This window comes from Ananas comosus, linkage group 12 (genome assembly GCF_001540865.1).
Source record: "Ananas comosus cultivar F153 linkage group 12, ASM154086v1, whole genome shotgun sequence".
NCBI classification, from domain to species: Eukaryota; Viridiplantae; Streptophyta; class Magnoliopsida; order Poales; family Bromeliaceae; genus Ananas; species Ananas comosus.
In genome coordinates, this window is record NC_033632.1 from 3,004,974 (window position 1) to 3,031,434 (window position 26,461).

The following is a 26,461-nucleotide window of genomic DNA, read 5'->3' on the forward strand; positions in this document are numbered from 1 at the left end:
GAGAATGATAGTGGTCACTTAGCTTGTGTTTGGTTCGGGGTTAAGGGGTGGGATAACCCCTTAACCCCGGTTTTATTCCCAAATATGATTTTAGGGGGGTGGGGTTAGCTAATCCCATCCCAAATGGACTAATCCGGAATAACCCATTTTGAGTGGGGTTAACTAACCCCACCTAACCGCACCCAACCCCACTACTCCAACCAAATAAAACACTATTTTACTCACTATCCTTCTTATCCACCTACTCCAACCAAACACTATTTTCTTTAATTCTGGACTAACTCCAATTCTCAACCATACACAAAAATACTCTAACCCCACCTTAACTCTGAACTTAATCCTATCTCTGAAATAACTAGTTTTTTCTTAACTCCGAACCAAACGGTAGCTTAGGTTGAGTGGATGGTTGGTTGAATAATATGATCTAACGGGTAGGAATGGTTAGAAGAATAGATCGAACGGTATAGGAGCTCAATTATATATATTAATAAATTGAAAGAAAAATGTAAATCACGAAAACATAGATATGATTCGCAAGACTAAGATAATAATTAAAATTAACTATCAAATTACACCGTTTATAGAATGACATAGAAGTTGTTAGTAAATTTAATACTTTTATTTGCGAACATTTCAATAGGTCTATTGTGATTTAATAATTTTCTTTTGTCATATTCGGTGATTTCATTTTTTTTTAAAATAATTATAAAAATCTGCCATAAAATATATTATCAAGATAATAATGCACTGCACAGTCTACACAAACCAAGGATGGTGGAATGCAGATTTTTGCTACCCTTCTCTTCAACTTTTTGTTGCAGTAAAATTGTAAAAAAATGTTCCAGAGCTTTGCTAGAAAGCAAAAATATTTTTTGTTAATTACGAAATATTCCACCTAAGGAACTCTATTGACTCACAGAAGTTGTCAAACTAATTTTATTGATTGAGATATGATAGTAAATTATCCAGTTAAGGATAATACAATAGTTATATTTATATAAAAAAAAGAAAATGTTTTTATATTTTATGTGAGATGCAAAAATGAAAAGAAAAACTGATTAATGTGGTATTACTGTTCTACAGAAAACAGCAGAGTTTATTTTTTTAAAAAATAGACGAAATTAAAATCATAAAGCAACTAAGTTTAGAATTTGAATCCTCTAATATCAATCATTAGATTCTTGATCAATTACGCTACATGCGATTGGCTAATGAAAAATAATTTTTACCTTGGACTCTCAAATTAGGAAAAAAAATTTTAGTGAGGAGCTCCTTGCGAAGTATCATAAAGAAGCTCTCAGTTCGTTGCCAGTATTAGTTTTTCCTCCATCTAAGAGTTTCTTAGATTTTTTTTTTTTTTTTTTTTGAGAGATAGGTAGCACGCTACTCGCTTCGTTTATTTCATTTAGAAATAAACTTAGCTAGAAATGTGAATCAACTAGGATTCAAACTTGAGTCTCGGGTACCAACCACCAAACCCTTTGCAAGTTGCTCTAGGGACGGTTGGTTCCTTAGATATGTTTTAATACAATTTTTAAAAAATATTTGTTAAATTCGACTGACGAGAATTAGAACTTTAAATTTCAGTGAAGAGCTTCCCAACAATGCCTCTTTGTAAAACCTTCAATCTATTATCATATCGCAGAGATAAAAATTAATACATAACAGCAGATCAAAGGCTCCTCAACGATGCGGCATTAGAAGAAACCTCACTAATATTTTTAAAAAAAATTGAAATACGACCCAAAGCAGGCGTTAGCGTGTAGTTCTTTATCTAAAGTTTTTTCCCTCATACTAAGGGGCATATCTCAGCAGTTTCCAGCTCATAAATAACCCGTGCAAAAGCCGGGATCGGAAACTCTTGATATAATTATAAATAAATAATTAAATTATTAGTTAATTAATTAATTACACTACTCTTCTCCCTCGCGCTGTGGAGGCGGTGGGGAGGGAGAGCGATGCGCGCGCCATGGCCGAGGCGAAGGAGATCTCCACCGCGAGCGGCGACGCCCCGTCCAGGTGCGCCGCGCCCCCTTTTTCTAAACTCTTCTTCGTCGTCGATCTCTTGCTCTTCGACCCCTAGGGTTTCATGCGCAATCCGAGCATTGGAATTCTTATTGCGTGCTAGATGCCTCTTTCCTTGATGAGGCGAGTGGAGTTTTAAGTGATCCGTGCTTGTGAATTGTGTAGATTATGAAACTTGGTGTAAAAGTTGGTAATTTGGTTGCAGCCAAATGGTCGATGCTTAGCTTCTTCCATGACCCCGTTGCGCTAGGGTTCCGTGGTAGTTGGAGCTTTTGTATTAATTTCATCAATTGCATGGTAGTTGCCTCTTTCCTTGTGGATGTGACTGGACTTTTTAACTTTTAAGTGAACCGTACTTGTGAATCATGTAAATTATTATGAAACTTGGTGTTCGAGGAGAGTTCTTTGCTGTGGAATTTGGTAATTTGGTTGTTACGAAATGGTAGATGCTAATTTCTTTGGCGATCTTTCCCCTGACCCTGTTGCACGAGGGTTTTGTTTGAGACTGAGATTTTGTAGTCTTACTGCAGCTGATTTATTTCATCAATTGCATGGTAGATACCTTTTTCCTTGCCGCCTTCAATTAATTGCATTAGGTTTAGATTGATAAAATAATCGCCTCAGAAGAAATTTTCTAAGTAACCCATTCAGCGTCTGATAAAGTTCACAAGCAAACAGGACTCAGTCCGGAAGACAAACAATTCCTGTACCAAAGCCGGTCACCAAATTCTTGATAGAGTGCATAGATCGTTTTTGGTTGTTCACAAGCAAACAGGATTCAGTCCGGAAGACAAACAATTCATGTACCAAAGCCGGTCACCAAATTCTTGATAGAGTGCATAGATCATTTTTGGTTGCTATCAGGGTTGAAGTTGATAATGTGAGAAATATATTCAACGATGCTATCTTCTGCATCCTCCATTAGTTGATTCATCTAATATTGTTCTGTTCTGTTGTTTTTGAAATACGCATTATCTGGATGCTAAGGCTACTCTAATGATAGTAGTGATTTTGGGGGATGCTTTTCTAATCTCTGTAGTTCTGCATCTTATTGATAGGATTGAGTTACTTAGCATGGTGAGAAAGCACTCCAACTTATTGGGGGAGGCAGTTGTTGATGAGCAAGATGATTCGGACATCGGAATGGATGCTCGATTCTGGCATGAAATGCTAGATCTATACTTCATACGTGGTAGAGTATCAAAGGGAAAGGAGGAGGACGATCTCATATTTTTTGTTAGAAATATGGTATTGTATGATGAAGTGCCTCCATCTTTTGGTCTGTGTTCTGACAAGGTTTATTTTGTTCAGAACTTTTGCTAGCTAATCACATGATATTGTTGCATCCAGAGCTTGCATGGATATGGATTCAATGACAATATGGAGTCTGTTTCTCCGTATTTTGTCCGCAGATGGGCTCCCATGGTAAAGAGAACAGGGTTACTCTTTGTTCCTTCCAGTTCTTGTTAAAACATGTAAAACATTTATCCTTTTTTTTGACATCTTGAAAATGCAAGTCCTAGATACCTGTGAATAAAGCTTAAGTAACTTGTTGTCTAGTCAGTATAGATATATTGCGCTTTTGGTTGCTAAAATGCATAGCATGCTTAGTATGGATGGTCATATCATATAATTACATACAATTTTGGTGGTGAAACTTACATCATTGCACTAGTTGGTGTTACTATGGTCTTGTGAAGTTAAACTTTTCTAGACTAATGGGTACCCATGATTAAAAAAACTTTTCATACTAGTGATTAGTGAACTGCTCTGAACTTACATATCTTCTCTTTTTCTCTTTTTGCAATAAAAAGAAAAAAGGAAACGAGATGTCAAACAACTCTTAGAAAATTTAATTTCAAGTAGTGAGTTGATATATCTTTAAAAGTTCATTTAGGCCTGCCTTGTTGGCTTCGCTTCCCCTTAATTGATTTTGTTTTTTTCTCAAATTTTATCTGATTGGATGTGTCAGCCAGTGACAAATTGTCTGCATCTCTCCACTTACGGTGTTTTTTATAAACACAAGAATAAAGATGGGTTGTAAACTTATCAACGGTAACAAGAATAAAGGCGTCCTTCTCTGATGTGTTCAATTGCTTAGAATTGAGAAATACATAGGCGCATAAATAAATAAATTAATAAATGAGAGCTTAGCATTTACCTTTCCTAGAAAACTGTTTTCTCTTGCTTAGTTACTTTCATGAAGCCATATGCGTTATTGCTATTGTAGATACATTAGTTGTGATAAATTTTGAACGAGTATTAATGAGCATTTTTTGATCTATTATTAGTAATCAGATTTCTATGTTTTATGCAAACAGCTTGAGAAAGTAGTTGGTGAATATTCTGGTGATATAGACTGGGGAAGTTCTTTTTACTTGAATTTAATTGCTCATACATCTTTCACCATCACAGTAGCTATTTGCAGGTACTTTCTGTCTAGCTCCTTCTATGTGCTATCACTTGATGATGCATTTGTCATCTTTTTTTGGTTGCCATTAGATAATTTTAACTGCTAAATTGTCAAAAAAACTTCTGCTTACATACGGATAGATTTATTCTTTGTAAATATATTTTGCAGTATTCAAGATCTTCGTAAACATCAAAATGGTGAGAATACATCATTATCTCCTATATACAAGGTATACAATAGTAGAATGTAATTTCGTTGCACTAGTCAGATAATGCCTTTATGCTATATATTTCTTTTTGAGTTGTCTTTGTGAGCTTTGTTGTTGTTCTGATCCTTGCATATATGTTGTCCTAGCCCGTTCTGTAAAATAAATTAGATGATATTTTTCATTTCGTCAACCAGGATGCTGTAAAATAAGTTAGGCTAGTTTAAGTGTTGTTATTTTCAAAAACACATACTCTGCATACGCACAGATCCTTTGTGATTATTTGATAAGTAATTAACTCCCATAGATATCCTTTTTTCCGAACAATGGCGTGCCTTTAAGTCAAAGAAGGCTGGACATTTCACAAGGATAGCTCTACTAAAGTAAAATAGAATTTAACTTAAATCCAGAAAAGCTAATATGCTTGATAGTGTAGCACTGCTGACTATGATGGCATTCGAAACTTAATAAAATAACGAGACCAGAGCAGAACACCATAGTTTTGTGAATCTCTATTTTCAGAGCATAAAATAATCTGTCCTACATCATATTTTCTTTACATATGCATTGAAACAGGTTGTCAAGACTGTCTATGCATCCCCTAGCCGTGTTAATTTTCACCTGGACGAGAGAAAGGTAATTTTCTATTATTAGCATTAAATATAAGTTTCTGTGCTTCTCATGTTCATTTTACGTTCTGTTACAGGCTGCAGAAACACTGCCTGCCTACCCAAACATTTGTTTTGCTATTGATGACTTTGACGATACTTTTGATGCTGTGGTAAGATGATTTATTGTTGGACAGTTATTTTGTGAAGTTCATGATAATATTTGCCTCTTTTTTCCCCACTCTCTCTATTCAGTTATTTGAAAGCCTGAACTAACATTATGTACTGTTAGATATGTTTACTTCCTTCGTTTATTTGGCTCCATTTCCTATGTATTAAGTACTTGCCTATTCTTCTCACTGTTGGCTAGCATGCACTGTAATCCAGTTCGATGCCACAAGGCTTCTTCTTCTTCTTGAAATAAAAAAAGAGTTTTTTTTTTTTTTTTTCCGTCCTGGGNTGGGTTGGTGAGGGTGTGGTGGAGGGAAGGGGTGTTGGGGGTTGGTTGCCAAACAAACCCGTAGTGCATGGACTGAAAGCAATCCTTTATCACTCCACATACTCCATTCTATAGAAGTTGTGTGAAATCTTTATCTTTTTATTTTTTGAAAAAACAACTACTACCAAATAAGTCTTTAGTTATTGCTATTGGACAAACAACGCTTTTCTGTCATTTGTTCTTTTGTGCACAAAATTTCAGTGTTCTTTTCAAGATATGTAACAAATCCATGCTACTCTTTCTATTATTCTCTGCTCTCCTTTTCAGGATTATTTTGTTCTGGTAGTTAACTTCATTCTACTTTTTTATTGCAAGTATAGTATGTACGTTAACTCATAGTCTTAGCACATCAAATTTGTCGTTTGAATTGAGCAGGTTTTGACAGAAGTAGATCATTGCTATTGTGTAATTCTTAACGCAAATGGTGGGGCAGCGTTTCCAGCAGATAATGATCCACAGGACAACAATTTAAGCAGGCCTTCTGGGAATGACAATGATGGCAAGAGAGTCAAGCCGTCTAAGGTCTGAGTTTCTCCCTCAATTAGATTTATTGCTGGAGAATGTTCATTATTTTCAATGATGAAAAAAAAAACATTATTGCTTTAAGTTGTTAAGTCAGTTTCAGTCTTTATCGGGCAACTATTGGTGTTTACAGCCTTATGAACACTTTTAAAATATTTTATACTTTATGGCCTCATTTGATGCCTTTTCATTTTTTTAATCAAATTCTAAGCAATGTACGCTGTACGGATGCGTCACGATGTGGATATGACCAAACAACAAGACTAGGAAAACAAAGATAGTGATTTGATAAAAAATATATCCTTTGGTAAGAGAGTAAATTTTGTTCTGGATCCAATTTTGAACCTTGTTTAAATGTTTAGGCTAAAGCAATGAAAGAACATCATATGCAACCATGTCGTTGAGGGAACTTGTCCATTCAGCCCAAGTATAGTTGTCTCTCTTTAGCTAAACCTTGTGTAAGTCTTCATTTTATTTTTGATATGTCATCAATATATATCCTAGAGTTAGCCTATATAAGTCTTCGTTTAATTTTTGAATAGAAAGGATTCCTGGAAGAAAATGTTGGCACCTAACTATGCAGCATGTAATTGAGTATCCTCTAGTGCAAACTTAGCTTTTTTGAGTATCCATTTGTTCTTAGCCAATTATGTATAAGTTGTCAGAATTCTCAGTGTAATTTTTTTTTTTTTTGAAACTCTGACCAGGAGTCAGAGGGAGCACCTAAAGAGGAAGGAATGGAAAATCTATCCTTTTTGACCATTTTGGCATGACGAATCCAAGTAGAGTCGAAATAAAGCATAATTTAAGTGCTAGTTGATGATCGAGTGTTCATTGATCCATGTTTTAAATCGCACAATAGTTCATTTAGACTTTTCCAGTCGTTGAAAATCACTAGATATATACACATGTATGTGTCGTTTGCTGCTATGTTCTTTTCCTTTACTAGGTATTGTTTGGTCAATTGTTGCTCCCCGGTGTTTCTTTTTCTGAAATTTGTTGTGCAGCTAGAAGAAAATTATCATTTGATTAGAGATTATATGCTAGTATTTGCATATAGGGGTTATTCTTGACATGAATATTGTTTATGACTGCAGCTTACCCTCTTCTCAGGATTTGTCAGCTATCAAATGGTCCGAGAAGCATATGATGGTATGCATTCTACGTGCTTCTACTCCCTTCTAGATTCCCTTTTATATCATATATAAGTGCCTGTAAGCTCCAGAGTTCAATGTTTCAGTTTCAGTTTGATTTCGGCTGGGACCTGTGAATTTGGATTATGGTATTTTTGGCTCTTTTTAGGTCTGAATTGCAGTTTGGTCTGAAAGTTCTTAAATGAAAATCGAGAAATTCTAGATCCAATAAGAAAGATATCAGTGAAATAAACTGGTTTCAGACAACAAGAAAAGTTTCGACGTAATTTGTTGTTGTCCAACAACTTCTCCGTTCTTATTTTGGTCGTCCCCACGTTGCTTTTTTTTTCCTCTCTCTTTTTTTTTTTTTTTTTTTTTTTTTTTTTTTTTTTTTTTTTTTTGTTTTCTTCTATGGCAGCTGGGAAGTCTAGATTTGGTAGCCTTCTATCACTTGGCCATTCTCACGAAAAGACCGACAGGCTGTACATGAGGGGTCCCGGAGGACGTGGTGAAGTTGAAGTAGCCGTTTCGGGAATAGCAGGTCCATGAATTTCTTTAATAGATTAAACATGAATATCTTATTACAACTATTATTATTTTCTTAAAAAATGAATGATACTGTTTTAAGTGACTTAATGACCAACAGTGGTTTTGATGAGTATTGCGCAAATGTGTGCATTAAACTTGTAAGTTTCGATAAAATATTAGATGGTTTGGTCAAGTTTCTCTGTGGTTCATGGAAACAATTGTTGCCCTGTAGACTTGAATTCTGATAATGATATATTATTTTATTGTACTTATAGTAATGTTTAGACTTGATAACTGATATGACTATTTTGCTGTGCTGTAGATCAAAGCCGTGAAAGCACCGGTCCCAAGTCATTACATCAATTATCTAAGAAAGGCTTAGGGACTGGGCTAGGAAGCATTGTTCATAAAGCGGCTTCAGCTGCTTCTGAGTTGGCCAAGCATGCTTATGCTGCAACTTCTTCTGGCAGGAAATTTGACGAAGAGCTTCTGCCCCTCAAGTGTTGCTTGATGTCCATTTCTCTTCCGTGGGAGACCATCGCACATGACCTTCTATTCAAGGTAAGTGTTTTGTCAGAATTTTGGGAGACCATCGCACATGACCTTCTATTCAAGGTAAGTGTTTTGTCAGAATTATGGTTGAAACCTCTATGCTTATAATAAGGACCAACTTGCTTGATCTGAAATTGTTATTCATGCAACTCGATGCACCATTGGCCCAGCTTTTAAAACAGTTTCTCTACTCGAGAAGTAGAAGTATTATAAAAATGTCTAGAAAGTAGAAAGCAAGTCTTGCACAGTACATTATATGATGGAACATCAAATTTGAAACTGCTGAAAACTTGCAAACCAAAATTCCATTTGTTTTAGCCTCTAAAAGATAAAATAAGCTAAGAATAGTAAGAAATGTTTAATACATCTCCTAATTTTTTGAATAGACGATAGTGTATGTAAAATTTGATGTACACTTGTATTGATTGTTACAGTCCAGCCCTCCACTGTCTCTATGATCATCGGTAGGAACCAAGACGCCATCAAATGGCTAATCTGGACATGCTTTACATCAAGTGCACTGCGCAAGTTATGTATATCGACAAGTTCAATTCCTTTTACAGTTAGCTTCATTTATTTAATTGATTGAAACTTGAAAGAGCTCTGTCCCATTTTGAATTTTGAAGTTGTAGCTACCTGCATAGTGAGTTTCTCTGATGTCTTGAAAATACCTGGCCAACACTAAGAAAAGCGGAGAAGGTTTTCGATACAGGAGAAAATGGTTTGACTCGAGGCCCCGAGGGTCTCTAAAATTGGTTTGATTCTCAAATTGAGCCTGTATATATTCATAATAAGTACAAATCTTTTATGAAATTGTTTAAGTTTCATGACTGAGATATCTTTTATCTGTATATTTTTGTTGGCTCTTTCTTCATGGGGTGGTGAGTTGCGTCGGAGGTCCTCTACCTCTGCATTGCAGGAGATTTTAACTTTTCATTTGTTATTACAATCATGTCCTCGACCTCTATTATTTGTTTTAACCATGTAGTTATCTTTTGAAATTCTTGTTAAATGTCTGAGCTTAATCCTTTGTCTTAATTGCTTCCGCTGTTCGCCAGCTCCTTTGGTCTGGCGAATATCGAAAATCGTTTTCTTCGGGCATTTTATATAAATAAGAGAAATAAGTTTGAGGGTTAGAGTGCTTTCTTTTGTGCTTTTATTTTGTTTTCAAATCCGAAATATTTGAATTAGTGAGCGGCACCAGGTCACTAGGCCAGGCAAGTTGTTATAAATTAGGGATAACTTCAAACACCCACCCCCGGGTTTCGTACTTTCTCATTTTCGTACCATGTGGTTTAAAGTGTATCAATTTGCACTCCCCCCTCCCGTTGTTTCGTTTTTCTCTTTTTATTATCAATTTTATTATTATTTTTTCTTAAATCAGTGACAAAATTAAAATTAAAGGGTACTAAAGTAAATATTCGATAAATCTAGATAGACATCTGAAATTTTTTGTATATAATTTAATAAAATATTAAGAAAAAAGCTATCGAAAAGATAAAAACAAAACTACATGAGGGCAAATTGATACACTTTAAATCACAAAGTACTAAGTGAGAAAGTGCGAAACCCCATGGGGGTTTTTGAAGTTTTTTCTATAAATTATAAAGTAATAAGAGACTAAACTACTGGGATCTTACAATCGAAATTTCTTTTGAAATGTACGGGACAGGATTTGGTTATAGGAGTTGGGAAGTTTTTTCTAAAAATATTTCAGAAAATAAATTTTGGCTGAAAATTTATTCTTTTCTTAGAAAAATGGCTAATTTGTATAAAAAATTTACTTATTTTGGGCTTTTGCAAAATCGGGCCAATTTTTTCATTTTTGCAGATTCGGTCCGCTTTTTCAGCAAACTGACCAAAATACCATTATACCTTTTTCTCTCTCCTCTTTTTTTTTCTCTCGTTCTTTTTTTCTTTCTCTTCCCAGAGAGCGGCCTCGCCCGCACACCTCCGTACCTTCATTGTCTCCGACCCTGCCCGCACCGCTACGTTTTTTTTTTTTTCCTCTCCGACTCTCCTCCATCGTTTTCGACGACGACGCATCTCTCGCCCTCCCCCGTCATTCTTGTCCTCTCCCTCTCCTTCCTTCTCTGCCGCCTCCGACAACGACGCATTTTCGTCGGCGCCGACAATATGCCGGCGCATCCTTACCCCCACCTACACATCCCTGCACTTTCCTTGCCTCCGATCCTGCCGAGGCCGCGTCGCGACACTTTTTTTTTTTCCTCTTCGACTCTCCTCCACTGTCTTCGACGACGACGCTTCTCTTGCCCTTCTCCGCCCTTCTCGTCCTCTCCCTCTCCCTCCTCTTTTGCCGCCTCCGACGACGATGCATCTTCGCCGGCGCCGGCGCCGGCACCGACACCGTGGAGGTCACTGCGCCGCTGCAGCCTTGGAGCGGGGGTTCTTAGCGGCATCGTCGCTAGCGCCGTGGAGAGGGGTGACCAAAAAAAATATAAAAAAAGCAAGAAAAAAAATAAAGATAAAAAAGTATAGAAAAAGAAGAATGAAGATGAAATTATATCGTTAATTGCAAAAAAAATTTATAAGTTGCAATACTTAAGATGTAAAATACAGCTTTAAGATAAAAATTACACTCTTTAAACGAAAATTACACTCTTTGGGAGATATTTACACTGTTTCTCCTCTTATTACACTCTTTCTGATGTAAACTGTACCCACTAAGATAAAAATTACACTCTTTAAACGAAAGTTGCACTGTTTTCTCCTCTTGTTGCACCATTTCTCCTTTTGTTATACTATTTTTTTATCTTAAACTGCACTCATTTAAGAGATATTTATACTTTTTTTTTCTCTTGTTGTACTGTTTTTTCTCTTGTTGCACTATTTCTCCTCTTGTTACATTGTTTCTCCTCTTAAAGGGTGCAGTTTAAGATAAAAACAGTGTAACAAGAGGAGAAATAGTGCAACAAGAGAAGAAACAGTGCAACAAGAGGAGAAACAGTATAAATATCTTTTAAAGGGGTGCAGTTTAAGATAAAAAATAGTGTAACAAAAGGAGAAATAATGCAACAAGAGGAGAAACAGTGCAATTTTCGTTTAAAGAGTGTAACTTTTATTTTAATGGATGTAGTTTACATCTGAAAGAGTGCAATAAGAAGAGAAACAATGTAAATATCTCCCAAAAAGTGTAATTTTTGTTTAAAAAGTGTAATTTTCATCTTAAAGCTGCAGTTTATATTTTAAGTAATACAACTTATAATTTTTTTTTTTAGTTAACGATACAATTTCATCTCCATCATTCTTTTTCTATAATTATTTATCTTTATTTTTTTTTTCTTATTTCTTTTATAAATTTTTTAGTCACCCATCTCTGCCAACGGCCACGGCGCCGGCGACGATGCCGCTAAGGACCCCCCGCTCCGAAGCTGCAACGTCGCAGTGACCTCCACGGTATCGGCGCCGGCGCCGAGATGCATCGTCGTCGGAGGCGGCAGAGGAGGAGGGAGAGGGAGAGGACGAGAAGGGCGGAGGAGGGCAAGAGAGGCGTCGTCGTCGGAAACGGTGGAGGAGAGTCGGAGAGGAAAAAAAAAAAAAAGTCGCGGTGCGGCATTGATAGGATCGGAGACGAGGAAGGTGCGGGGGTGTGCGGGCGAGGTTAAGGATGCGCCGGATAAGCCGCCGCCTCCTCCGCCTTCGCCGTTCTCTGGGAAGAGAAAGAAAAAAAGAACAAGATAAAAAAAGAGGAGAGAGAAAAAGATATAAGGGTATTTTGGTCAGTTTGCTGAAAAAGCGGATCGAATCTGCAAAAATAAAAAAAATGGCCCGGTTTTGCAAAAGCCCAAAATAAGTAGATTTTTTTATGCAAATTGGTCTAGACAATTAGTTTTTTCTAAAGAAAATTTTTTTTTTAAGGTTTATGGAAAAAGTTGTCTTTTCTTTTTTAAAAATAAATTTATCTAAAAAAATATATATAAAAAATTATTTTTTTACGGTTTTTCTGAAGAACCAAACACTCCTGCTAGTGAATTTGTAGCGATCAATCGTGTCGATGAGCCATGCGTAATGATGAGAAAAATGAAGGACAAAATTTAACCACCAAAAAAAGAAGAAAAAAAGAAAAAAAAGNACGGGTGTCCACAATCCACATCCTCGGGCTCAGCTGCGGCGCTCAAAATCAAACTCAAAACTCGCACCACATCCCGCTCATCTTCTTCTTCTTCCTCCTCCTCCTCCTCCTCCTCCTCCTCCATTGCCCTCGTCCATGGAGAACATCTCCGTCGCCATCCGCTTCCGCCCTCCGATCCCCTCCTCCTCCTCCTCCGATCTCCCATGGACGGTCGACTCCAACCGCATCACCCTCCTCGCCTTCCCCGTCCCCAACCTCTCCTTCACCTTCGGTAACATCCTCTCTCCCCCCCTCTCCCCTCTCCCTCCTACCCTCCTAACTCCCCCGCCCCTCTCTCTTTCTCTCTCTCAGATCACGTCTTCGATCGCACCTCCACCAACGCCACCATCTACGGCCTCCTCGTCCGCTCCCTCATCCGCTCCGCCCTCGACGGATTCAACGGTCTGTATCAAATCTCTCCTCCCTCCCCCGATCTCCTCCATCGTCGACTTGACTCGATTCCGTCGCTCTCCCCGCAGGAACCGCCTTCGCCTACGGCCAAACCAGCAGCGGCAAGACCTTCACCATGTACGGATCCGAAGACGACCCCGGGATCGTCCCCTTGGCCGTTCAAGATGTCTTCCGCACCGCTCGGATGGTAATCGGTTCCAATCAAGTTGGGATCTTTTTGGGGCTTTTCTCCAATTTGGGTTTGATTCTTGAAAAGTAAAAAAAATAAAAATTGATCTGCGATTTTGTGAGCAGAGTGCGGATCGAGAGTTCTTGATTAGGGTTTCGTACATGGAGATCTACAATGAGGAGATCAACGATCTGCTGACGCTTGGGAGCCAGAAGCTGCCGATCCATGAGAGCTTGGAGGTGAGATCTGCGATTAATAGTAAAAGGTTTTGATTTTGCTTTACTCATCAAACTTTAATTTGTTACAACTTTAATCCTCAAACTATTAGGCAGCTTGCTATTACGTGCCGTCATTACATTCTATAAACTAATGGAAGTTTGTCACCAGACGTAGAACCAAAGCTTTTAAAGATTTGGTTCCTATTTGCTAGTAAAAAATCTAAACTTTTGAAGTTCTGGTAGCTATTTTGAAATGCACTATAGTTCACAATAGTTCTGATAAGGTAAAGTGCATTTTAAGCTTTTACAACATGAAGTGGTAATGATGATTGCTATCGTGTAACTGTACCTTCTTTGTGATTATAGCGTGGGGTTTTTGTGGCTGGACTACGAGAGGAGATTGTGAGTAGTGCCGAGCAAGTGCTCGAGCTACTCAAACTTGGGGAAGGTTTGACTCATCAATCATCTTTGGCTATAATAATAACTTATTCATGGTTCTTTTTCGTTAAAAGTGGAGTTCACGAACTGTCTTTTGCAGCAAATAGGCATTTTGGGGAGACAAATATGAATGCACGGAGCAGCAGATCGCATACCATATTTAGGATGGTATGATGTTCTAAATTATTGTTCACCTTTTTATTTCCTCTTTTAATCAAGAATTATGTATGTTTCTTCCTATTTTCAGTTGGCATCACTGAAGAGAATAGGGTGTCTTCTTTTTGATCTTAGGTCATTGAAAGCAGTGCAAAGGATGTGAATTCATTTGGTGATGTTACTAGCGCAGATGCTATCCGTGTATCTGTACTGGTTTGTATAACTTCTTTTTCTTGAGAAACAATTTTACAGCCAAAACAGAAGAAGTTTCTTTTGTGACTGTGTTTGGCTCTGTGCTGGGTAGAACTTGGTGGACTTAGCTGGGTCAGAGCGGATTGCTAAGACTGGTGCTGGAGGAGTACGCTTGAAGGAGGGGAAGTACATAAACAAGAGCTTGATGGTTCTTGGTAATGTAATTAATAAACTGAGTGACAATGGAAAGCAAAGGTATTTTAGTTTATCAAGTAACTCGATACTTAAACATTTCTTCTGCTAATTTCCAAACTGATCTTTTCCTTTCATATAACTAAGAACCTATCATCATTTATTTGTGTGAATTTTCTAAGTAACTCAAGTATTTGGCTACATCTTCTTTCATTTACGCAATCTTTTTTACTATACAGTTTGCAAAGTTCTTTGTGAGTGCAAGTGTGACAATTCCATAACTTCTTATGGTGGAGCACTAACTGTTGCTATATTTTTTGTCGCAGTGAACATGTATGATGGTGTAATAGGCTTCTTTCTGTTATCTGAATTACATTTCTACATTTGCAATGATGCAGGGGACACATTCCTTATCGTGATAGTAAATTAACTCGTATACTTCAACCTGCACTTGGTGGCAATGCCAAGACTTCGATAATCTGTACAGTTGCACCGGAGGAGGTAGGATTAAGGCTTCTTGGCTATTTTTGCTACTACTGGGTTAATATTTTCAATGTTTGATTTTGTAACTGATAGGTTCACATTGAGGAAACTAGAGGGACCCTTCACTTTGCAAGCAGAGCAAAACGTGTCACTAACTGTGCTCAAATTAATGAGGTTGGTTTTTAAATCTTTTTGACTTCGTACTAGTAAATTGCAATACTAGCAGCAGGAAAAATGCATTTCTTATTATTATTAGGCAGAGTAAGTTTGTATAGTTATGTTTCTAATCAAGTTGCCTGGTAGTTGCCAAAAATGATCCATCTGAAGATGCTCGAGTTTTTATTGACATCCTTTCAGTTGTATAATTCACTATATTTTAGTCCTTAATTAGACATTCCTTTCTGCAGTTGATTTTTGTACGTGCATCCCTATTTATTTTTCATCTAATTGCTGTTGATCATGAACAGGTTCTAACTGATGCTGCACTGCTAAAGCGGCAGAAATTAGAGATAGAAGAACTTCGAAGAAAACTTCAGGTTATTCGCTGTCTTTTGTCTAATCCTGCTTTTGTGAACAATCATGTTAAACCTAATTTCAACTTGTCAGGGATCTCACTCAGGAGTGCTGGAACAAGTGGTATTAAAACAAAGGAATGACATGCACAAGGTGTGTAGTACTATATTTTCTATAACATCTGCTATGCTGTTGTTATACCTGACTCTTGACAGAATGTTCTTTTCTATGGTAGATCTATTTAGTTTTACTTCTTGTTCTTTATGCTGATTTCAGTCTGAACTTGAGCGTGAAAGGCTCATTGTGGAACTTGAGGAAGAAAGAAAAGCTCGTGAGTCATTAGCGCATTGCATTAGGGAACAACAAAAGAGAATAGACGATCTTACCATTCGCACTACATCTGATCATGCTGCTAGATCTATTCAGGTAATCCTTAGAAGACGATATAGAATAGTGTTAATTAAAAACAAGTATAGCACTGGATACTCGTTCTCAAAAGAAAAGGAGAATACCAACGAATATTTTTTACTTCACTGACACAATATAGATATTTGAATTCCTTGGTAACTAATGTGTAGTTGTTGCAGCAGAAGCTTGGTGCAGGGGGTACATATGATGAAGTGAATATGCTGCATCCAGATGAGTTCAGAACTCCAGATCTCAAGCAAATGTCAAATGTTTTTGTTGCAAGAAGGTCAAACTGTTCAAAGGATCTCGACTCTAGTCCCATTCCTGAAAATTTTGCGAACATAGCTGATGAAGACTTGTGGATGCGTCTGAACAAAGGTTGCACGACTGACCTTGATATGCTCCAAACTCCCCGTATCAAACGTCGATCCTTTTCATCGAGGGAGATATCTCTGGTGAGTTTAATTTTCCTTCTGCTCAAGCTGCTTTGCTTCATGTACAAGCATAAGCTCACTATCATATACAGTATATTTCCTTTATAGCTTGCGTATTTTATCCTTCATTTTTACTATGTCATTGTTATCTATAATAAAAGACAATCCAGGCTTCATTTTTTTCCTAGACAATAGATAAATAAATCCTGATACATTTTGGTTCGAATATTAGGCTTCAAATTGTCATTTTTAACAGTAATGTGCCAGATAATTATGCCACTTTATCTGCAAGCTGTTTTTGATGAAAGTCCTGGTTCTGAAGCTTCGGCCTTGCATGATGGCCAGTTTCTTGAAATCAAAGATATGATGCTTTATTCTATGATGGCCACTTTCATGGACCATGTTTCCCGTACAGAAATAATGCATGTAAATTGGGATTATTTCTGTCTTCTCTCACTAACAATCAATTATTTTATTCTTGGTTTACAGGATCAACCTTTTCAAGAAGAGGCCATTGATAGGAAATGCGAAAGGTTGGAAATTCAATGCAGCTTGGAGAGGCAACAGCTCGAGACCTCAGAAGAACAACGCATGATTCTGGAATGCGAATGCAACCAACTGAGAGAGGAAAAAGCTTCTCTACTTCAAACTCTCTCGATTTCCAAACAAGACATAGATATACTTAGAGCCGAAAAGGAGGAGCTTGTTAAGGAGCTCAACCTCGAGAAGCAGATGATGAAGGGTCTCAAAGAAGAGATCCAGCTATTCAGCTTGGCATTCTCTCAGAGGGAAGGATTGCTCACTTCTCTCTATACCAAATCGAAGGCCATTGTGGAAAACCTCAAATCCTTTCAAGTCACAACACCTGAGCTATATGATTGATAAGAAGGAATAGCTTCTCGTGAGTTTCCGTCATGTTTTGTTTGTATGCTGACAGATTGATCATCATGTGTCCTTGAGAGTTAACATTGACTCTGTACATTATTTAATCACATGTTCATTTTAAAGTTTACCACTATTCCCGCGGAAGTTATCATCAATCTTCCTTAATCAAACCTTCTGTCCGTCCTCGTACATTTACTGTAGAAGTTATTGTCAAGTTATTATCTTGTGATCTTGCTAGGCTTTCAAGTTGTTGAGCCTACCTAACAAATGCTATTTGTTTGCATTAATCATTTAATCCTTGTTCCGCTACTTAAGAGCTTTTCTCTTTTTTTTTTTTTTTTTTTTTTTTTTTTTTTTTTTTTTTAACCCTTTTGGCTAGTGATAACAGTTACAATTCCTTCACAAGGCTCTAAGGGGGGTTGAGGGAATGGCTCATCCAAGAGACTCTTGGATGTTAGTGTTTATTTTTTTTGTTTTGTTCTGGTTCTTTTAAAAACTTATGTTGGAACTTCCTCCACTAAAAGCCAAAGTTGTGAATTAAAGTATGGGCCCTCAGTGTATGAGCACATTATACTAAAGAATCAATTCAATTGAGGGTGCAAACAGATAGGAGGTAACCATTTTTGTTCTGGTGGTGTGTATCCACTCTCCACTTGAGAGGGAGACTAAAAAGTGGAGAGGTGAAGAGAACTACTCTTTTTTTGCTTTGTTTTTCTGGACCAAATAGAAATAAATTGTCCCCTGCAGGAGTGGTATGCAGCTGGGGTTCAGAGGTAGCAGAGCAGTAGGGGTACAGTATTCAATCCATTTTCAACAACTACATAATGCTATTTCTCCACCAGAAATTAATGTCAAAAGTTCAAATCTACCAGAAGCTTCTTATATGGGATTAATTTGAGAGGCTCTCAGTGTAGGGGGATGCTGCTTCTAGCCTTCTACATACAGTAGGCCCATCTAAACTCTCAGTTCATTTTTAATTTTTATACCCAATTAGTCTTACAATGTTGCAGGATGGAGGACCATATGGAGGAAGCAAAAGTACTCAAATTCATGTTTCCAAATTCTAATCCATGTACTCAACCAACTTTTATATAGTGCAGTTATTAAATTGAAAAGCTTCGTTTTAGTTTGTGTTAATGTTATACATGAAGAAAGATTAAAAAAAAAAAGAAGAAAGTTCTCAATTGTAGGTCATCTTGAAAGAGTTTTTAGAGCTTGATTTCTTTTGATCGACGCATTTCAATTTTTGTTTGATTTGAATTAGATTTTTACTCGATTAAACTAAAGATTGAAACTAAAAATTTTTATTAAAGATGTGAAATTATATGGAGTAACTAATTGATTTAATAAAATCTTGAAAAATGTAATTTCAAATTATAGGAGTTCCCGGTTGAACATTTATCCAGCAATAAATCAGCTGAGTCTTGTCATAGTCTCTATTCTTCCACAGTGATGCACACATGGATTCCTCCACTAGAGGACAAACTTGTAGGGTGCATTGGATACTCTGAAAAAATAAAAATAAAAATTATTAAAAAAGAAAAGAAAATCCCCCCTGGCCAAAATCACTGCAGGGAGGGAGAGGAAACCAACCCCTTCACCCTCCCCTCAATCTCAACAACAGCTTTAATATATACAATGTATATTATGTGACTCATTAGACAAAACAAAAGCAGAAGAGGCCAAAATGTTCTTTTTTTCTCCTCCCTTTTTTTTTTTTTTCTTTTTCTAAAAAGCATTTCAGCTGCAATAAAGTTGTCAAAGAATGGTTGGTGGCCATCTTGTTCTCCCAGGACAGAACAGGAATGGCCAATGTGCTTGTCCCACTTCCATCATAAAATCCAGGATACAATTCAACCTGTGAAGGGGTTTCACCTGATGATTTGATGTAACTTGGTGTTTACTGCATCAAAAGGACTCATGGACAAAAATTCCAATGAAAGAAAGAAAGAAAAAAAAAAAAGTACCCTTAAGTCTCGGACTCTTTCAAATTCCTTCGGAATGTAGTTAATGAGTAAGCTTTTGGTTCAAAGTATATTTTTTGTAAATGTTTAGATTGGGTTCGTTATTAACATTATGTGAAATCGTCGTCAGCCTAATCGTTTTGAAAATCTAAATCACTCAAACAAAAAGAAAAAGAAAAAGAAGGCTAATTGACTTTATTTTGAGTTACATTTTAATGCACTCACAGCACTACTCCAAAATATATTTTATGCTGACAATAAAGATTCTCCTCCATGTCAATATGTTTGTCCCCTTATTAACAATTGCTTTGTTTCTCCAACCTCTAAGTTGTGACTTTGCACCATTTTGTATGTATGTGCTTATTTAATTCTCCCACCCTCCTCTATCCCTCTCATCCATTTTAAACCTCCCTCAACCTCACCCCTTCTCCCCCTCCCCTCCCCCCCNAACTCTCTCTCTCTCTCTCATGGCCTCTTCATCTCCGCCGTCGTCGGGCCGAGGAAGGCGACTCTCCGAGCTACTAGAGGAGCAGCAAGAGCCCTTCTTCTTAGACATCTATCTCATAGAGAATGGCTACTCAACCAAGCTCCTTGAGGCTCAATCAACAACTATATGTTGGCCTAGCATTAGTAGCACAACCAACAAGCTTCAGAGGCTAACAAGCAATGGCTTCAAGAAGAGAAGAGGCAGCAGTTGGCTTGTGAGGACCATCCTCTCCAAGATCCTCCATGCAAAGGCTGTTAAACGGGCACTGAATTGGGACTATAAACCTCCTGAGATCGGAAGAAAAAGTGTTTCTGACTGTCTGTTCAAGAGTAAAAGGCAGATCGCCCACGCTCGGCTCTCGTGTTCTGATCGCGTCGACGCAGACGAATTCGACGGCAAGGAGGTTAGATGGGAGAGCATTGAGATGGAGGACTCAAACTCAAAGCAGCTCAGCCCTGTGTCTGTTTTTGAGTTGCATTCTTATGAGAGCTCCCCTCTCCATGATGGCCACTGTGAGTTATATATCATCCTATCTTCTTTTTTTTCTTTTCCCCTTTTTTGGGAAAAAAAATATAAAAGAAAATAATTTTCTCTTTGTTGTTTGAATGTATACAGAAAAAGAAAAAATAACTGTATTTTTTTTTCCAATAATGTTCACATGCATGATTTTATTTATTTTTCTTAGTGGTACGTACTTCAGGTAAAGAGGAAACGATGCCAAACAAGGCTCTGGACATCTTTAAAGAGCTTCTTGAGGCAGCATACACTCCTGCATTGAACCAGTTTGCTGAATCCAAGGAGCTAGAAAACTCAAAAGTGGTTGTGGAGGATGTACATGTAACAGTTGAGGGTTCTGATCATGAGTGTTTGGGCCCTGGGGGGATTGAAGAGTACTTCAAAAAGGAAGAGCTTGAGCTGGCCATGATAAGACACCTGATACAGTGTGAGGTGTCACAGTGGGACATGGAGTGGAGGGATTTTCTAAAGGCCCAGGAGAGGGAGAGCATTGGGATTGAGATTGAAGGTGCCATATTTGAGGAGATGAGGGGGGAAGCAGTGTTTGACATTCTTGGCTTATTACAATGTAAACTAGAAAGATGTTAACTTTTGGTTAATTGTAGCTAGCTAATATAAAGTTTCATATCTTTAATTAGTATACTGTCACAATTAATCAATTCCTTCTCTTATTTTATATATATATATATATATACATATATAGAATTATAATACTATACTATTTGATTGTACCAAGCGCTCGGTGCTATTAAGTTAATTTTCGTCCGTTGGATGAAAGGATGCATGGTTAGTATGATAGTGATCTCCTAGGGTTGAGTGGGTGGTTGGTTGAATGGTATAATCTTACGAATGGAAATGATTAAATGATAGATCTAACGACAAAAAATCCAATAGTAACAAAAGCTTAATATTATCGATAGTATAGTAACTGAATTCTCTCTCTCTCTCTCTCTCTCTCTATAGAAAAAAATAGCATGCTATCTGTTTTATTTATTTTTAAAAATAAATTTAGTTGAAAGTGCAAAACCATTATTAGGCTTCAGGCAATCGTGTACCAACCAAGTGGACTTCTCTTTTTAGTTTTTGGTATGAAATTGGTGCTGTCAGGACTATTTTAGTTTTTTTTTTTTAATACTATTTACATATTTGAAAAGTTTTAATCTTGATTAAAATTATAATCCGTTTGCACTATCCATAGCAAAAACGATGTTCTTTCATATAGCTTAAAAAGCTTTTGAAGACGAATTAATGCTTGTTGCTCATTAACGAAAATTTTATAACCGGCCAAAACAAAGATCTTCCAGATTTGTGGGTCAAGATGTCTTATATAAGATCAATTTTCTATAACCCCGTGTGTATGTTTTCCTACGCACGGTGTTTATCCGGCTGCTAGTTCTTAGCATAATTAATCAGCGACGTTCGATATAGATGGTGTAGATTAATTCTGCTAAAATTCAATGATGAGATTGTAAATTAATCTCGCGCGGTAGCGAATCCTACACACATTGTTGTACTCATTAATTCGAACCACATTATTAGTTTTCCATATTTCTCTAAGATTCTGCATGGGTTTAAAGTCACAACTAACACTGTAGCAATATGAGTTGCATGTTGATGCTTCTATTTAATGCAATGTTTGAGAGTGAGAATATAAACTGTACGTGCATTAACTCCACACGCTCCAACCCAAACTCCACTGCGTGATTCGTACACAGCTCAAATAATTAATCTACCCGGTTCAACAAGGCCTACATAATTCAAAATATATAGCTTATGTGGTTCAAATCTCGCAGTTCAATAGCAATTGTATGATTGCACGATATTGGCTAGTTTTCCTATACCATGTGTGTACGTAGGACTATTTGTATTGAACGATCCTGATTCATCTTATCGCTTATAAGCGGAAATGAATCGTCTCATGCACAGAAAATTCAAATGTATACCACTTAAAACCTACAGTTTGAGAAATTCATAGCATTTCCATTTTTCTCCAAAAAAAAATTAAAAAAACGTGAAACTTTTATATATAAACACAGTGATTCATGGCCATTTGTCCATATATATATATAGAGAGAGAGAGAGAGAGAGAGAGTTGAGCTGGAATGCTATTGATAGCAAATGGGCTCCGTTGTTATCCATTTATTTTTGATGATAGGGCCTTCAATCGATGATCAACACTGTTGAGTATGATCTATACCATTTGAAGTATCTGAAAATCAAATTTTAAATCTTTTCGACATCATTGACCTAAATTTTTTCAACATCATTGACCTAATGATCAAAATGTTTCAAAATTTGTAATTTTAATGGTAGATATAAGGTATTTGCTCCTTTAACAGTGTAAAGCTATTCAAATTAATTGAATTTTGGTTAAAATTTTTTTAAAACTATTTAGAAAAAGATCTATACTCTCGATCTTGTTTACAAAATTTCTATCGTCACTTTTTAAAAAATATTTATTTTTAGTCATTCATTTTAAAAGATTTGTCCAATGTGCTTCTCATGAATCACCATTTTGTTTACCCTCTAAAAAAGGCTTTTTGAAAACCTGATATAACTTTGTAATCTTTTTGATAACTTGTTTAAATTTGGTCACAAAAATTGGATCGATATACAGTTTTAGAGATTATTTATGGTAGCTGTTTATGGAATCAATCCAACCCAAAAAGTTAAAGGCCTATCAAAATCTGATCCCATTAATGTATATTAATCCTTTACTCAGTTACTAATTATTCGATATGGAACAATTCACACGTAAACTCTTAAGAATTATTAAAACACTAATACGACAATTCAATCTAAAGAAGAGTTTTACGAAAGTCCATCTAGAGCCAATTAGGTTAAATTATTCTTTTAAAAAATATGCTTCATTCGAAGCATCTAGCTAAGATAACGCAAATTAGGGATAAATGATGGAGGGATATATAAATAGTTTACTTGTCACATCACGAGGAGAGAACCAACATATTCTCGCTTAATTGTGTGTATATATATATATATGTAACACCCAAAGAGGTTGAAGCATGTCTCTCTTATGGAGGACAAAAGTTTTTAACAAAGCCATTGTTTAATGCTTCTCACCAGATATATGAATTTAAAATTAAGATAAACATGTCCTTTGTAATTTCGTATTTTTGGGTTTATAAGTGACTAAGTAATTAAGTTAATCTTAAAAAACCAATATTTTGCAAGACAAAATTGGAAATGAATCCGAGAAAAGCTTCTTTTTTTTCTGTTTTTATTTTTTTTTTGAGAAAGAGGTAGCAAGCTACTTGTTTCATTCATTAAGCGAAATGAACTTGGCGTACATTGTGAAGGCAGCTGCTAGGGCCTCCTAAAAGATAAAAAGAAAAAACGAAGAAAAATAAAAAAAAAACCACACTGCACCTACCGTTAAAAAAAAAGTAAACAAGGAAAGCAAGCTAGATTACATAAACAATAAAGGGAGAGATGAGAAGAAATGAACGGTCACGGGTCAAAGAACTTCGGTCCAGGCTTTCATCAAAGAATCGACCCGTTCAAGGGCCCGGGTAGTGTCGGGAATCGCCTCGCGGAATACATTATTGTTGCGCTCAGTGTAGGCGACCCACCAAATTGCCGCCAACCTGGTGAGACTTTTCGTTCTCGCCTCGGCATTGGGGCAGTTATCTGTCTCTGTCCATAAGCGCCTAACATCCCCGGTGACTGGTTTGCTAGTATCCGAACCTCCCGCGCAAATTAGCAGGTATCTGACCAAAACACAATCTCGAAAAAGGTGATCGTAGCTTTCTGGTAATAACGCACAAAACATGCAATACGGATCCACCGGGCACCCTCGGCGGATCAATCTATTCGCGGTAAGTAATCTCTTGCGAAGTAGGATCCAGATGAAGATTTTGATTTTGACCGGAATTTTTAACCTCCAAAGGTGGTCATACATTGAGTCTCTCTGGCCTGCGTCGGTGATGAATTCATAAAGGGATTTAACAGTAAATATTTGGTTGGATGTCCATCGCCACATTAGCCTATTCGGTGTGTCAGTTGGACTATAATGTGGCAGCAGGTTTTTGAGCATCCTAATTTGTTGGCGACTATCGATGTCGGTAGTTGTTGCGAGGCCTCTAGCTATGAATCGTCATCGCCACCCTTTTTCATTCCAGCATTGCGTGACCATGACCTCGTTGTTCTCGATTCTAGAGTATATGCCTGGAAACCGAGTGCTCAGAGGGGTTTCTTCGATCCAAATATCTAACCACATCCTGATATTTTTTCCATCGCCTAGTATATATGAAACACCACATTTGAACACCTCTCGACATCTCATCACACTTCTCCACCACTGGGAGTAAGGTCTGAAGGCTCTTCCCTTGTGTAACGGTTTTTTTCTGGTGTAATATAATGCTATAATCAACCGCCCCCATAGCAGATGCGGCTCTTTAAAGAAACGCCACCACCATTTGGTTAAGAGAGCCATATTCATTGCTTCCATATCTTTGATCCCCAGTCCCCCTTCTTTTTTGCTTTTGCAGATCGACTTCCAGCCAATAAGATATGAACCCTCTGAAATTTTGGAGCACCATTTCCAAAAGAAGGATCTTTTCAGGGCTTCGATGCGGTTTAGAACCCATTGTGGCGCTTTGAAGATTGCAAAGTAGAATAACGATTATAAATTAATTAATATTAATGTTATACAAATTATTCTAATAGAAAATAAAAAATTAGGCAACTAAAGGGATATATAAATTGAGCTAGAATACTTTTAGAAGCACCAACCCATTGGTGCTTCTAAGTTTTCAGTCCTTGGATCTACTCTTTAATTGCTAATACCTCTTGGATCAAACACTATTCCACCTATCACCACCTATCACCATCATCTCAACCTTACATCTTTCCATCCAAAGGCTACAAGTACACAAGTATCACCCCCATGATACTTTTACAAATATTCTAGCCCTACTCGGGAAGAGNATATATATATATATATATATATATATATATAACTAGGCTAATATACTATTAATAGTACCAAGTCATTGGTGCTACCAAGTTTTTAGCCCTTGGATTAAGAGATGTGCGGTTCGGATGATCTGTGGGCCTCTTAGGATTGAGTGTGTGGTTGGTTGAATAGTGTGATCTAACGGATAAAAATGATCAAAATGGTAGATCTAACGGCGGAAAACTTGGTAGCACCAAATGCTTCGTGCACAGTAGCCGGACTCTCTCTCTCTCTCTCTCTCTCTCTCTATATATATATATATATATATTCTAATAGAAATAGAGAAGGTGTAACTGATTTTTTGCACTGGCCGAACCTCTGATTTGGGCAGTTTAATTTTACAGAATCGGTCTGAGCTTGATTTATGATTGATATGATTAATTTGACAGGTTCAAACAAGTTATTATTTAATTAAAACAACATAAACGACAAAAATTGAAGTATCTACCTTATAAGCATTTTATGACATGATGAGGCTAATCCATGTGTGTATGTTTCGACTCACACGTACAGTTTAAAACAAAGTGTCGATGATGAAGGAGACAATAGAAGTGCTTAACCTGTTAGAATTTTAAGTGCTTTTAGAAGTTCCTGCGTGCGTAATTTATTAAACACTATTTTACAATTTAAGCTTAGAGTTCATGGATATAGTGTTCTTTTTTACTATAAAAAAGGGATACTTTTGTTTTTTAAGGCATTTCATAAATAAGCATCTCTAATTAGTATAAGCTGTGTCAAACGAGTATTCCATTTTTAACTTGATTATAAGTATATTAATTGTCTATGCAATGCATTGCATTAATTTTATGAAGTTATATGGAAATAGATTTGATGTGATACAATTATTCTGATCGATCTAATCTAAATAATTAGCTTATATAATATGTAAACTCAAATTCTCCACCATTCATTTTTCCTCGATCGCTTCGTTTATTTTATTAAGAAATAAACTTAGCTGAAAATATGAATCAATTAGGATTCGAACTTAGGTTTCGGATACTAACCACCAAGTCCTTTGCCACTTGCCCTAGGGACGGTTGGTTATAGCGTGTAGTATGTTACACACATATTACAACTGGTCAAGTTGGGCGAAATTCGGGTCCGTGATTGGTCAAATCCCAGCCCGAAATGATTTCGGATCGATCCTACCCTTTTTGACCCGACCCATCCGAATGGGCCGGAAAGAAATCATTTTTCAAATTGCGACCCATTCGCAGCCCGTTGTGATCATTGGGAGTCTCCGATCACTACATCAGGAGTCTAATCGACCATTCATCACAATGGTTATTTAGACCGTCGCTAACCTTTTTTTTTTTATATTTTTCTATATAAGCCGTGTTATTCTTAAAGATGTCCGTGGACCGGGTCGGGTCTGGATAATTAATATACTGTACCCATACCCT

The 26,461-nt window shown here is 36.9% G+C and overlaps 3 protein-coding genes across 7 annotated transcripts; all 3 read left to right on the plus strand.

Moving 5' to 3' along the window:
* On the plus strand, positions 1,802–9,467 carry LOC109718530 (uncharacterized protein KIAA0930 homolog). 3 transcript variants are annotated; one of them, XM_020244791.1, is made up of 12 exons: positions 1,806–2,019; positions 3,084–3,273; positions 3,376–3,450; positions 4,347–4,453; positions 4,607–4,667; positions 5,220–5,279; positions 5,350–5,424; positions 6,126–6,272; positions 7,370–7,424; positions 7,824–7,946; positions 8,256–8,548; positions 8,920–9,467. In XM_020244791.1, exons 1-12 carry the CDS (start codon positions 1,970–1,972, stop codon positions 8,941–8,943), a joined length of 1,260 nt encoding a protein of 419 aa, XP_020100380.1. In that variant the 5' UTR covers positions 1,806–1,969; the 3' UTR covers positions 8,944–9,467. The 3 variants fall into 3 exon arrangements, with proteins under 3 accessions (XP_020100382.1, XP_020100380.1, XP_020100381.1); XM_020244792.1 differs by having other exon boundaries at positions 1,807–2,019; positions 8,256–8,494; XM_020244793.1 differs by lacking the exon at positions 7,824–7,946 and having other exon boundaries at positions 1,802–2,019.
* LOC109717953 (kinesin-like protein KIN-7L) lies at positions 12,592–17,384 on the plus strand. 2 transcript variants are annotated; one of them, XM_020243917.1, is made up of 15 exons: positions 12,592–12,849; positions 12,930–13,019; positions 13,097–13,215; positions 13,323–13,436; positions 13,782–13,863; positions 13,954–14,021; positions 14,145–14,222; positions 14,314–14,456; positions 14,792–14,894; positions 14,970–15,050; positions 15,344–15,412; positions 15,483–15,542; positions 15,666–15,815; positions 15,977–16,252; positions 16,721–17,384. In XM_020243917.1, exons 1-15 carry the CDS (start codon positions 12,714–12,716, stop codon positions 17,111–17,113), a joined length of 1,962 nt encoding a protein of 653 aa, XP_020099506.1. In that variant the 5' UTR covers positions 12,592–12,713; the 3' UTR covers positions 17,114–17,384. The 2 variants fall into 2 exon arrangements, with proteins under 2 accessions (XP_020099506.1, XP_020099507.1); XM_020243918.1 differs by having other exon boundaries at positions 12,593–12,849; positions 15,980–16,252.
* Positions 19,535–20,709, plus strand: LOC109718745. 2 transcript variants are annotated; one of them, XM_020245139.1, is made up of 2 exons: positions 19,535–20,079; positions 20,253–20,709. In XM_020245139.1, exons 1-2 carry the CDS (start codon positions 19,548–19,550, stop codon positions 20,669–20,671), a joined length of 951 nt encoding a protein of 316 aa, XP_020100728.1. In that variant the 5' UTR covers positions 19,535–19,547; the 3' UTR covers positions 20,672–20,709. The 2 variants fall into 2 exon arrangements, with proteins under 2 accessions (XP_020100728.1, XP_020100729.1); XM_020245140.1 differs by having other exon boundaries at positions 20,268–20,709.